The 12,596-nt window shown below is 36.4% G+C and overlaps 2 protein-coding genes across 2 annotated transcripts; one reads left to right on the top strand and one right to left on the bottom strand.

Annotated features, from left to right (window-relative positions):
* Positions 1–1,313: 1,313 nt before the first annotated feature.
* Positions 1,314–7,477, top strand: LOC141649014 (uncharacterized). Its single transcript, XM_074457717.1, has 7 exons — positions 1,314–1,493; positions 4,080–4,220; positions 4,647–4,724; positions 5,010–5,075; positions 5,211–5,276; positions 5,585–6,241; positions 7,309–7,477. The coding sequence occupies exons 1-6, from the start codon at positions 1,314–1,316 to the stop codon at positions 6,155–6,157; spliced, it is 1,104 nt and encodes a 367-aa protein (XP_074313818.1). The 3' UTR covers positions 6,158–6,241; positions 7,309–7,477.
* Positions 7,478–7,679: 202 nt separating this feature from the next.
* Positions 7,680–11,940, bottom strand: LOC141647606 (subtilisin-like protease SBT4.15). The gene is made up of 11 exons (XM_074455864.1): positions 11,715–11,940; positions 11,223–11,317; positions 10,994–11,091; positions 10,611–10,757; positions 10,283–10,388; positions 9,678–10,182; positions 9,397–9,497; positions 9,068–9,292; positions 8,872–8,983; positions 8,505–8,718; positions 7,680–8,300 (listed from the first exon to the last, which is right to left on the bottom strand). Exons 1-11 carry the CDS (start codon positions 11,796–11,798, stop codon positions 7,747–7,749), a joined length of 2,241 nt encoding a protein of 746 aa, XP_074311965.1. The 5' UTR covers positions 11,799–11,940; the 3' UTR covers positions 7,680–7,746.
* Positions 11,941–12,596: the final 656 nt, after the last annotated feature.

The raw sequence follows: 12,596 nt of genomic DNA, 5'->3' as shown, positions 1-12,596 counted from the left end.
TCAAATGTGATGCTTTTTGGACTCATGATTTTAAAGCTTCTGCGGGTTGGTTTCTTCTATACAAGAAAGGGCACAAGTTCCATCTTGGTCAGACCATTTTTTTGGCTGGTTCCGCTACACAGGCTGAAGCTTTTGCCCTGAAATTTGCTATCCAAGATGCCATCTCACTGGGTTTTCGCCATATTGATGCTAATACGGACTGTCTGAGTCTAGCTTTACAAGTTGGGGGAGTTGTAGCCGTGGACCATGATATAAAGATCATCATTCGTTGTATTATTGATCTATTTTCTCATGTCACTGTTTTCCTATAAGTCACTGCCCTAGGTATCTTAATAAGGTTGTTCATGCCATTGCAAGAGATGCAAGGGCATAAATACTCTCTCTTGACTGTCAAAACAAAAAAATATGGATGGAAGATGGTGCTTTCCGCTCTCCAAAACACCTTTTTTTTGTGGTACTAGTAAAAACTAAGAACTAAGCTGTAAGCTTTGCACAAATAGTTGGTCTTTTTCAAGATAAAGATATGCGCATCTTAATATAAAAATAGATAAAATAATATTTCATTTAAATAATTGAGACATATTTTTTACTTAATTGTTTTTAAAGTTTTTGTACACGATATAAATCGTATCTCATATTTAACTCGTTTTAACAAAAACAAAAATGTTTGTAACGCAAATAGCTGAAAGATGAGTGTAGACGGTAGACAAGTTGGCGAGTACTCGTATTGATCCATGCATGATCCCATTGGACCTTAACACCATGTTCACCAAGCCATTACATTATGTGTGCAAATTCTCATTCCCAAACGATTTCCTCACACCCAAGGTAACCTACAAATACAAGGAATATACCTCCTAAATATCTAGCAATAATAAAATGAAAAATTCCAATAATTTTTAAAGTTAAAATGTAATATCTAGTAACAAGGATGACGCAAGTAGTATAGCACGGTATTGGCAAAACAAAGTGTCCAGCACCTAGTAAAAGACACGTGTCAAACGCAGATACACCAAACTACTCCATAAACACCACGTGTCAAAATTAAGTCTTACGTTACACATGGCTAACACACCAACAGTTTTTCTGCTTAAATTACAGTTTGCCGCTATAAATAACTGGCACTTGTATGTCACACTTCCCTTCATCACACTTGATACCATTTCTAACATACTACTATTTACTAATGAAAATATTGTAAGCCGCTTAGGCTACAAAATATCACATATACAGACAGTCATAATATGCTGTCTTGCAAAATGAGTGTAAGTAGTTCGAGTGCATCGTACCTTCCGTTGTTAAGGGTGGGATATATGGGCTACGGCGAGGTGGAGGCGGCGGAGGTGTTGGCGAGTTTGGGCGGTGGCGGTGTTGGTGCTGATAATGTTGGGTGGGGGAGTAAAGGTAGACGGTCAAGTAACAAGCGAGTTAGCGAGTCTGAAAGTGTTGAATTTGGTGGTTACTCGTTGCCCTTGCCTTTCGATCTTAATATGGTACGGTTTTTCTTCCAGATTAATGGATTTGTACACATAGGTCGGAAGAAAGGAAAATATTTGGACATTTGTCGTAGTGATACCGGAATTTTTTTCCTTGAAAACAGTTGTATCACGCTAGACGTGTTCAGATCTTCTGCCTTACTTTCGTATTCTTTGCCTCTTTGGGTCATTATTCACAACCTAATTATATTCTTATTCTCATGGCACGCATTATTCATCCCTTAATTACCAAATATTTTTTTCTAAATTGAACAAGGATTCATGAGAATATAATATAATCAGAATTTTAAGTGATAACTCATTTTTATCATGTATATTTAGTGAAATAATCTTCTGATTTTTCTGGTTAGGGTTTTATCGAGTGCCCTAAATAGATATGGCTAAGGGATCCACTACAGTCGGGTGCAAGCTGGGTCAATTCGGGTCAATTAGAATTCGGGTCTTGTCGGTTGCTAGAAGCTACTTTTTAGGAAAATTCACTATTTTCTTGAACTTTAGCACTTCGCACACAATACGCTTGGTAGCCAGTAATGATACGGCGCACCATCGGGTGGCACCCAATTTCAGCGCCACCCTCTCACATTCACCCCTTATTATTGGGGTCCTCACTTATTCTATGGGATGTATCCATTATTTTGTGGGTCTACATTTATTGCATTATTGTATGTGAGGGTGGCGCCGAAATTGAGCGCCGTCCGGTGGCGCTAACTCATTTTCATTTTAAGTTTGGGTAATGGTATCCTCTATGTTTGAGTTTCATGCACCATATGCCTTTTTATAGTAATAAACCCTAAAAAAATTCAGTTGAGCATTATTCCTAGACAAGAATCCCTAATCAGCAAATTTTTTTTTTTGTAAATAATTATTTCGCCATAATCTACAATTTGTTTTTCGTAATAAAAAAATTCAGTCGAGCATTACTCCTAGTCAGGAATCCCGAATCAGGAATTTTTTTTCTTTTTTTTTAAATAATTATTTCGCCATAATCTATTTGAGAAAACGAATTGTCAACTTTTTTTAGGGTGTCACATTCTCACATGCATTCTTAATTGAAGGGGTCTCAATTCACCCAAGTGAGAGGGTGACGCTCAAATTGGTGTCATTCAGTGGCACTCTTTCATTTTCCTTTCAAATATTTAGAAATTCTTTGGTACTGCCGTTGATGTACCACCACCTCACAAAGGGTAAGCTAATGAGTTACGAAATTTACACCAATTTCTGTAAATAATTAATCAAAATCAATCAATCAATACTATATATTAATTCTAGAAACCAAGGGACTTCAATGTAATTAAAGAAATTTATACAAATTAAATATACTATATAGTTTTAAATCGATAGCACCGTGTGATGGACCTGATAAAGGGATCTCAATGTAAATATTATATAGTTTTGGTTAAAAGTATAATAAAAAGATGCCTTGATGAAGAATATTTATGGAAACTACATTAAATTAAAGTAATTAAATTTAGAAAACACAATAATATAGTGATTTTCCTTAAAATTAACATGCCCCACTTATGGAATTAATTAGTATCATCATAGAATTATAAATTAAATTAAATGTAGTAAAAGTAATAGTAGCAGCAACGGGATTAATAAAATTAACGGTATTAATGTGAAAGTAGTGACAGTTATAATAATGACAGTAAGAGTAGTAAATATAACAAAGAATGTAGTGAAAGTAACACTGGTAACAATGAGAAAAAGTGTGAACATTAAATAACCAATCGACTCAAGAAAATATTTTATTTATTTAAATATAGGGCGGATAAAATTAACGGGAATAATGAATTTAACAGTAAAAATAGAGGAATTAGTAAAAGAAACAATAGTAACCACGGGAGTAGTGAACGTAATGATATTAACAAAGAATGTCGTGAAAGTAATAATATTAATAGCGGGGTAGAGAACGTGTCTCATAATTTGAAAATAAATTTTACATTTTATCATAATTACAAGATATGACATAGAAAAATATATTACTAATAGTAAACGTGTGAGTTAGACAACTCCAATATAGTTTATTTCATTGAAAATAAAATTTAACGGTAAATAGAGGTAGCCCGGGCGAAGCCGGGCACTAAACCTAGTCTAAGTAAAATATAAATCAACAATTTATAGTTGTTAGGGTATATTATATTATAAATTATAATATTAGCACGCTCGGTGTACAAGCAAAGAATTTTACAAAATAGTTACTACTATAAAAGCTGATTGAACAGTGGTGGTATTGTAGGATTGTTGATTAAATGGTGTTATAGATATAGATATACCTTCCTTCATACAATCATACGTTGTATTGTTGTAATTATTTATTTACATAATTTGATTATACCTTGATAATGATGTGATTAGGACCCAGAAAGTTTTATTTGGTACCAGGAAATATCGTCCTCTTGATCTTAGGATCTCCTCCAACAAGTAGTGGCGTCTATCACTCAAGTGGTATTATCAATCCTTGTTGATCCTTCTGTGCGCAACAAGTCACGTCTCGCTATAGAGTTTCGAAATTCTCTTATTTTTAAAAGTTTAATTTGTTCAAAGGCCTTGTAGAATCTTTAACCTTTTATATTATTACAGGATCAGAACGCTCTGCATGAAGAAGAATGTGAGAACGATGACCAGCCAAGCACCAATGTAAAAGTTGAGGATGAGTACGAGCCAGCCGGACCGACTGCCATTCTGCGGACTGGTGTTAGGTCAAAACATGACATCTCCGAGGTACTTTCCTAACTTTGTATTCCACAATTGACATCAATATTTTCACTCAATCTTATATGACTTTCTGTCAAAGTAGTATCAATCCTCCAAGAACATATGAGCATTGTATTAGCGAGACTGTTGTAAAGACGATTATAGCACCGTAGTAGTGTTACGGAAATTATTCAGTTTTTACGTAAGTTTTGAAATATACACTCGTCAATTCATCATCTCATCTCATTTAACGTCACTGAACTTTTATGATGAAATGACAATGACGTTTATGATCACCAGATACTCTCTTAAATGTGATCGAAACGTTCTAAAAGAGATGTTTAAAATTGTTAGTTTCAATAACTTGTATCGACTCATGCACAGCATATTTGGGCCGCAATGACACCACTATGTAACAATTGACTTGAATAAGCTTTGACTCCCTTCACATAGGCTGAAAAGGAAGCACGCAGAATACGGAGGATTTTAGCTAATAGAGAATCTGCAAGACAGACAATTCGTCGTCGACAGGTAGTTTTAAATTTAAACATTTTCAATTCCTGGAATCAACTCTCATCTTGTGGTCATCCCTAAAGCCTAATATATGTTGCATACGTATTTTGAATGGGGACAATTTGTTTTCAGTGTACGCAACCTTCTTATCCTTGATAGAAACACATGGACGTCGTTTCTAAATGATAAAAATTGCGTTGAAAATTGCATCAATGAATTAAAGAGTCAATTTAATCAACTACGTAGTATATATTTTAATTATTCCATCACATTCATGAGTTTGATAATCATTTGCATTTTTAGGCACTCTATGAGGAATTGAAGAGGAAATCTTCAGAATTGGCATCTGAGAATGAGGATCTTAAAAGAGTAAGTCTGTTTTTGTTTTCTATAATTTTTCAATTTCTTAAATATTGTTCTTTTGTGTTTACACATGGGGATTACTTCCCTTGGGTTATGCTTACCAAGTTTAATTTGTTCCGTCTCGTGACTATGATTTGACAGACAAAGAAGTTGGCAGTTGAAGAGTTTCAGTCCCTACAAACCACCAACCACAATCTCAAGGACAAGGTGAATTTAACCACACAATATATTTCAAAACCACAGACAAAGAAGTTGGCTTCATGTTCCGTGTCAAATAAACGACATTTTGAAACTTTGTCTTGAGCCAAAATGGTCGTGTCCAACCTCTGACAAGTGTTGCATCCAATAACTTTACCTTGGCTGCATATCGTGTTCTGACTCTTGGGTCAAAACATGAAAGTTATTGCTTAAAATAGTCGGGTTGGACACACTCCGAGGCGACCAACAACTATAGTTAAGTCCAAGTAACATAGATTCTACTTGTATCAACCTTGAAATTCCTTGTATTTCACCAGATAACTCAAATAACAGGATTGCAACTCGGGAAAAATTCTCAATCTCAAGTAGCAAATAACACGGGAATTCATAGTGTTCATCCACCCGAATGGCACCAATTCTTGCCCAATTCTATGATGCCTCAACAGGCAAATCAGCCAGGTCCACCGGGTTTGCCATTCTCATCCGAAATTACAGTGCTACCCCCTTTTATGTCGAACGAGCAAGGAAACCCCATAGCGAACGCTAGCCAACAACAAACGCCCTGGTGCATACTACCCTACCCTTGGCTCCTTTCTTTGAAATTATCAGACAAAGACAAAGAAACTTTGCTCGATACTAGACATGTCTGCAGCCCGTCTTTAGTCATACCCCCGTCTCTGTGTTCATCAAGAAAAGCCCCCAGCACTGTCCTCGAACAAGGGATTTCCGATTGCTGTCTCACCAATAGCCCACTTACGAAGACCGAGGTGAGTAGGAAGAAAAGTGATACAGGAGCTGGGGCAGAGGCCAGGAGACGACGAAGGGAGGTTATCAAACTCAAGAGCCTTCACTATGATTCTGCTTTTAGGAGACGATATGGCCGGGACTAGGTTATGTTAGTGTTTTTATGATGTACTGTTTTATTTTTCGAGGAGATTATGCTTTATTTGACTTTGGCTGTCCAGAATTTTTGGGTGCTTGTAACAACAAATTTGCGTTAATCTGCAAACAAGAGATAAAACACAAAAGAATGCAACAAAATAATGATTTTATTAATTCAAAAGATTTCGGGTACAATCTACTAGTTATTCTACTGATTCAATTTACGCACTGAATGAATAGGAGGGTCTTGATTTGAAGACTTGATTCTCCTGTGACGATTTTGATCTGCTTCTCTTCTACTGACTGCGATGGATGCTTGACGTCGGGTGAAAGAGTAGTTTAATATTCAAATCTAGATGATTAGAAATGAATGTATTTTCTTCTCTTGTTTTCTCTTGGGAGAGATTTTTTGTAGAGAGGCAAATGTATTTTCTTTTCCCTTACTTTCTCTTAGAAGAGATTTTTTTAGTAAAGAGGGTTTTGTTTTAGAGAGGTTTTTTTGGTTTTATGTGAGAATGTGATTTTTTGTGATTATGAAGATTTTTCTTAAATGAAAGTGTACCATCTCTATTTATAAGGCTTTGCTCTTATTTTTGTTTACGGTTCCCCACATGCATACAATCTCCACTATTCTCTTGTTAACTAGCTTCCGGGACTTGTGCTCTTTTTCCACGTTTATTGGAACCAATCTTGGACTTATCCTACTCTCCCCATATTTAGTGGAACCATAATTTCATTTGGTTATTGACTAATTGACCGAGTCTTTTCTCTTTTTCTTTGGAAAAAACCCAATCATTAGATCATAACGCCAACAACTTCAATTAGTCCAATATCAATAATGCATAGTCCTGCTTTCTTTGGAGAATTTCACGGGCTCTTCGTCTTTCATTTCGTGGGCTGCTAAATCATGGGTCCAATTTGGACTTAGCATCGTTTCTCTTGGACTTGCCATTTACGTCCCGTACTTAGTATTAGAAATAAAGCACAACCCATCTTTCGAGTGGACCGATTTTATTTCTTAACAAAATGGACTAAGTACAGACATATCTGTTCAGGTTAAAATCCACCGACCTATTTCTGAGACGATATACTTTCACATGAGTCAACATTTTGACTTTGACCCATTTTTAATACATGAGACATATTTTTATGTCTACAGTGCTCTTTTAACATTGTGAAATATCCAGTTTGGTAATTGTATTTTTAATGAGAAAGTACCTTTAGGAGACGATATAGCCGGGAATAAGTTATGTTAGATTTTAATGCTGTAATTTTTTTTTTGGGTGTTCTAACATTGTGAAATATCCAGTTTGCTATTGATTACTTGATCCATGTTCTCTCTGTCTGTGATAATGGGGGACTGAAGTTCTCTGATAGGTGTTTTTACCTTTCTGTAGTTTTGTTTTGTCGTTCCATCTTCTGGCTTTTGTCATAGTTATGTTACATCGCTTTGCACTTCCGATAATGTGTTTTGTTTGTCTCGCGATATCTGGACCTAACTCAAGCTACTTACTGAATAAAACATGGATGGAATGCAACATTGTTAGATATGGAAAACTACAGGAATGTTCGTAAACTGTAGTTCATTGATACAATGTTAGTCGAGACCCTGTCTATAGATAAGAATAGGACTCCTAACTCTATGTTTAGCGTCAGTCCACTCAACCCAAGCTGTAAATGTATTAATCGCACCTTCAGGAATCTGCCCTTGGACCTCAACTCGAAATGATCTCTTCTCCTGTTGCCTTGTGAACACTAAAGCATCAGGAACAACTCTGACAGATGCACCTTTTTGACCTGTCAATATTCGGGCTTTAAAAACCGACGGCCCATTCCCAACATAAGTCACAGTCCGATGGAACCGTACAGACATCTTGGATTCACCAAAGCCCAGCTGGTAGTGGAATGATGGGTAGTTGATGCCATCGGAACCTCTGCCCTTTTTGAACTTCGAACAGTCAAAATGAGGAATTTTGTCAGATGAGAGTTTTGCTATAGTGGAGCTGTTGATTCCTTCTTTGCACAAGTAGCGGGCATAGTCGTTGTTCGACAGGTCGTAGACTAACCCGGGATGAGCTGCGTCCACTGGGTTTAGTAGTCCTGAACCTGAATCTAGTGGTTTCTCGTTTCCCTCGCCATTAACTGGTCTAGCTGCAAGGGTAATACAAGAGATTCAGTTTAATGTTATATATATTGTGTTGATATGTTATAATACTAGCATTTGGTTTGTGTAACATGTGAAACCGTCTTGTATAAACTTGTCTGAATTTTATGAGATGGACTCGAGTACACATAAAAACAAATTATGTGACTCATTAGGAAGAAATTCGTAAGTAGATAGGAAAGAATACTTGCCAGTGGTCATTAGAGCGGACTTGATGGCAGCAGGGGACCAATTAGGATGGAAAGTCCGGACATAGGCAGCAGCACCAGAGACGTGAGGAGTAGACATGGAGGTGCCGGAGATGATGTTGAAGACATTCATTCTGGTGTCAAGTGGTTCTCCAGTAATGGACACTAGTTTTGAATAACCAGCTAGGATGTCTACCCCAGGAGCCACTATGTCTGGCTGCAATTCATTTCAGTTGATTAGGCAGGCATTTGGTTGAACGAACAACTGTTAGTATGGCTTACGCGGTATTGTTCTTTTTGTCTCTGGATTGTTTTGGTAAATTTAATGAAAAGACCGTTGGCAAGATGAAAAAAAACATTGTAATTTTACCTTAAGGATGTTTCCAGCAACTTTTTGAGGCCCTCTTGAGGAAAATGCTGCCACAACAGGAGCTTTAGTCGTGTGTACAGTTATCGACTTGTATATATATGCCTGAGGTGATCTATAACATCGATTTGAATGAGTTAACGCTGCTGTATAGAAGAGTAGTACTAAATCATCTAAGTTTTAAATAATAGAGACTTACTTGGTAGTGTTGATGTAATGGTCAATGATTGCGCCGTGCCTAACAGAAACAAGAGTAGTAGGGATAAGAGTGGTGGAAGCCATGTCGGTGGTAAGGTCATCAAGGGAAATAATAGTGCCAGCGCCATGGCTCATCCTTACGCTATAATCTGCACCCGAGTATCCCTTGCAGAATACTATCTTGTCTTTCACTTTTTTCACTTGTAGTGTGTCTATGGTACATGCGCTGCACCAAGCCAGTACATTTTGTGTAAGACCACCGTTTCAAATCACACTACACTAATAGTTTTTGTAAAGTTAAAAGGGTCATTTGTATCAAGCTCATAATACCTAGCATTCGTATAAGGATATGTGGTTGCATTGAATGCAAGAGCCGAACTTATTAGGGGAAACATGGATTTCTTGGGTGCAAAGGTGTTAATCGAGATTCCCTGAAAAATACGAGAACAGACAATATCAAACGCATGATAGCTAGCTAGAATGTCGCCTAGTAAATGATGTTAAATCGGTTAATTACAGACGCGCATAGTTGTCCGGGTCTTGGTGAGAGAAGACCGTAGAGGGTGGACACTATAAACGAGGATACTTTTAGACCCGATGGATTAACTTACATTGATCGTCTTGCCATTGCCAAGCTTAACCACGGTTCGAAATTCACGATCCATATTGGTTGCGCCAACGGTGAATATCCATGGTGCGACATTTCCCACGGTCCCTTCATCGGGCCCTAAATTGCCCCCCGCACACACGGTTAATATCCCTTTCCTGATCGCATGGAACGATCCGATGGCAATAACATCGTCCAAGAAAATTTTGGTGGGACCCCCTATAGATACAGATATTATGTCTACTCCATCCGAAATGGCGTCATCGAACGCTGCCAATATGTTCACGTCTGAGCACCCGAATGTCCCGCATATTTTGTACATGGCAACGCGGGCACTAGGGACTGCACCACGGGCCGTGCCTTTGGCCACATTGTATAGACTCGCACCCTTGACCGAGTTTCCGGCAGCTGTGGAGGATGTGTGGGTCCCATGGCCGTCAGTGTCAGCCGGTGTGGGGTCCATTCCCGTGGACTCCCCTAGATTGTAGAACCTTGCTCCAATCACCTTCCTGCATGGCCATTAACATTTTTTAATCCAAATTAAATTATCGTATTACTAAGCTACAAAACATTTACTCCTATTGTTTTTCAAGGGAGGAAAAAGCGTACCTGTTGCATCCCGTAAAATTTAGTCCTTTATCACATTTACCCTTCCATTTGCGCGGGACAGGGCCACACTCTTTGTCATCGAAACTTGGCGCCTCAATGTAAATTCCTATACCACAAGTCCACAAGAGGAAACATCTAAAATTACAAGCTGATCATTCTTTGAAATCAATGTTGTATGTACTCCGTAATCGTAGTACACTAGTGTATTCCCTATGTTTCAATCATTTGTTTACCTTCAATTAAAATATCATCACAAAGAATATAGAAGGTAAACAAATACTTGTAATTGAGATGGGAAGTACTTCAAAAACAGAGTAAATATATTTACCAGTATCCAATACACCTATAATGGTGTCGCTTTCTATTTTATGGTTTCTTTTAACCAAGTTTTCCGGCATTCCCATAAAATCCCAAGATCTTGTCGTAACAACTTGCCTTATAGTGCTTGGAAATACTGATACAACACCACTCTTCTCTGCATTTTACAAATTAATTTGAGCTATTATTTTTCCGTTTTAATTTTAAGATAAATATGTTTGTCTTAAAAAACAACCAACTGTATAATACAAAGACATTGTATCCATAATCCATAATGTAACATTTTGATTAATTAAGTGCAGCTGAACATGTACCTAATACATTAGTATTTGTGTAAAATTGTTTTAAATATGTAACTGAATTACTGAATGTACCCAAAATGTTTTGTAAGACCTGATAATCTGACAGCTTCACTAGGCAATAAATTAGCCGCAAATCCGTTAAAACTCCTTCCATAGCTATGTATTCTTGCTTCCTTTGCTATACTTAGACTGCATTATTATTATTAGAAAAATATAATGATCCGATTAGATAAGCGATGTAATATCAGGAATAATAAAAATGACGACGAGTAATAAATAAATAAATAGTAATAAAATGGAGGTGGAAATTATATACATACTCTCCAATGGCGTCTACAAGCAACAAGTGATGATGCTGAACCCTGGCTAGTTGTTGAATTTGTGGTGATTTCTCCCCCATGTATACAATGTATGGCTGTTGCATTATAACCACAAAATTCCAACAAAACATTAAATCTTGTTACTTTTATAATTAGTATTTTGTAATTTAAACAACAATTCAATGCATCTATATTGAGTTAGATTCATTCGAGTACGTCTCTGTTAAATTTTGTGGGGGAATGTTCGCTCTTGGAATCATACTTTATACAGATTCGGACTGAACTTAAAACGGAATTTTTCTTTTATTGAAAATATAAAATAGTTTGAAGATGACACATTATTATAAAATTTACATTTAAAATATTGTGTCTAGAAATGTTTTGCAACAACAACATCACAATATGTCTATACAACAAATGATCCATATTTGAATTAATTTGATCGATATATATGTATATTATAGACGGAATATTATTATTGTCGCGTATTACCTTCCTTTCATTGTCGTTGGATCCTTGAATCTGTGTAGTACCAAGGCTTAGAAAGACGAGGAAATAAACAACCAAAACCCTCATTATAATTTACTGACTGTTAGAGTACCCTTTTATCTCTCTAATAACATACGCTCTTTGTTTTGAACTAGCTTAGTGATAACAGTGTGTATGGTAAAATAATTAAGCGGTGTACATTTTCTCAAAAAAAGTAAAAAAATAAAACAAGGTGAAATACAAAGGAGTTGAATAAATAAACAAGATGAGAGATTCACGGCTTTCAAGTAGGATCCAAATACAAATTTACCCATGCAGAGCGCAACCTTGTTTCTTTCCCATGCAGACCGCAACAACCATGACACGGTCAATCTATATCCCTAAATAATCATCCTATTTCAAATCATCAATCCTGTTATAACGTTAGTTAATGGAAAAATATAATCGGTAGAAAACTAGAAAAGAGGTAGTATTCACTACACTCCCCTCGTTAACATTATTATTTTCTCGATATTCATTGTTAATACTTAATACTATTATGTTCACTACTCCCGCGAATACTATTGTTTCTTTCAATAATCTCGCAATTTTTATGGTTAAATTGACCACTCCCGTTAATTTTATCAAACTTATATATTTCAATAAATAAAATATTTTGTTTAAGTCGTTTGGTTAGCTAATTGTTCATACTTTCTTCCATTGTACATATTATTTTACTTTCACTACATTTGTTGTTAATAGTGTTACCTTCACTACTCCAGTGGCCATTATTGTTATTTTCACTACGCTGCATTAATAATGTTAATTTCACTACTCTCATTGTTGCTAGTATTACTTTCACTACTTTTGCGGCTATTATTGTTACTTTCACTAATCCCACAACTA

Source organism: Silene latifolia, chromosome 3, assembly GCF_048544455.1.
Source record: "Silene latifolia isolate original U9 population chromosome 3, ASM4854445v1, whole genome shotgun sequence".
Taxonomy (NCBI): domain Eukaryota; kingdom Viridiplantae; phylum Streptophyta; class Magnoliopsida; order Caryophyllales; family Caryophyllaceae; genus Silene; species Silene latifolia.
This window is presented reverse-complemented; position numbering and strand designations above follow the sequence as displayed.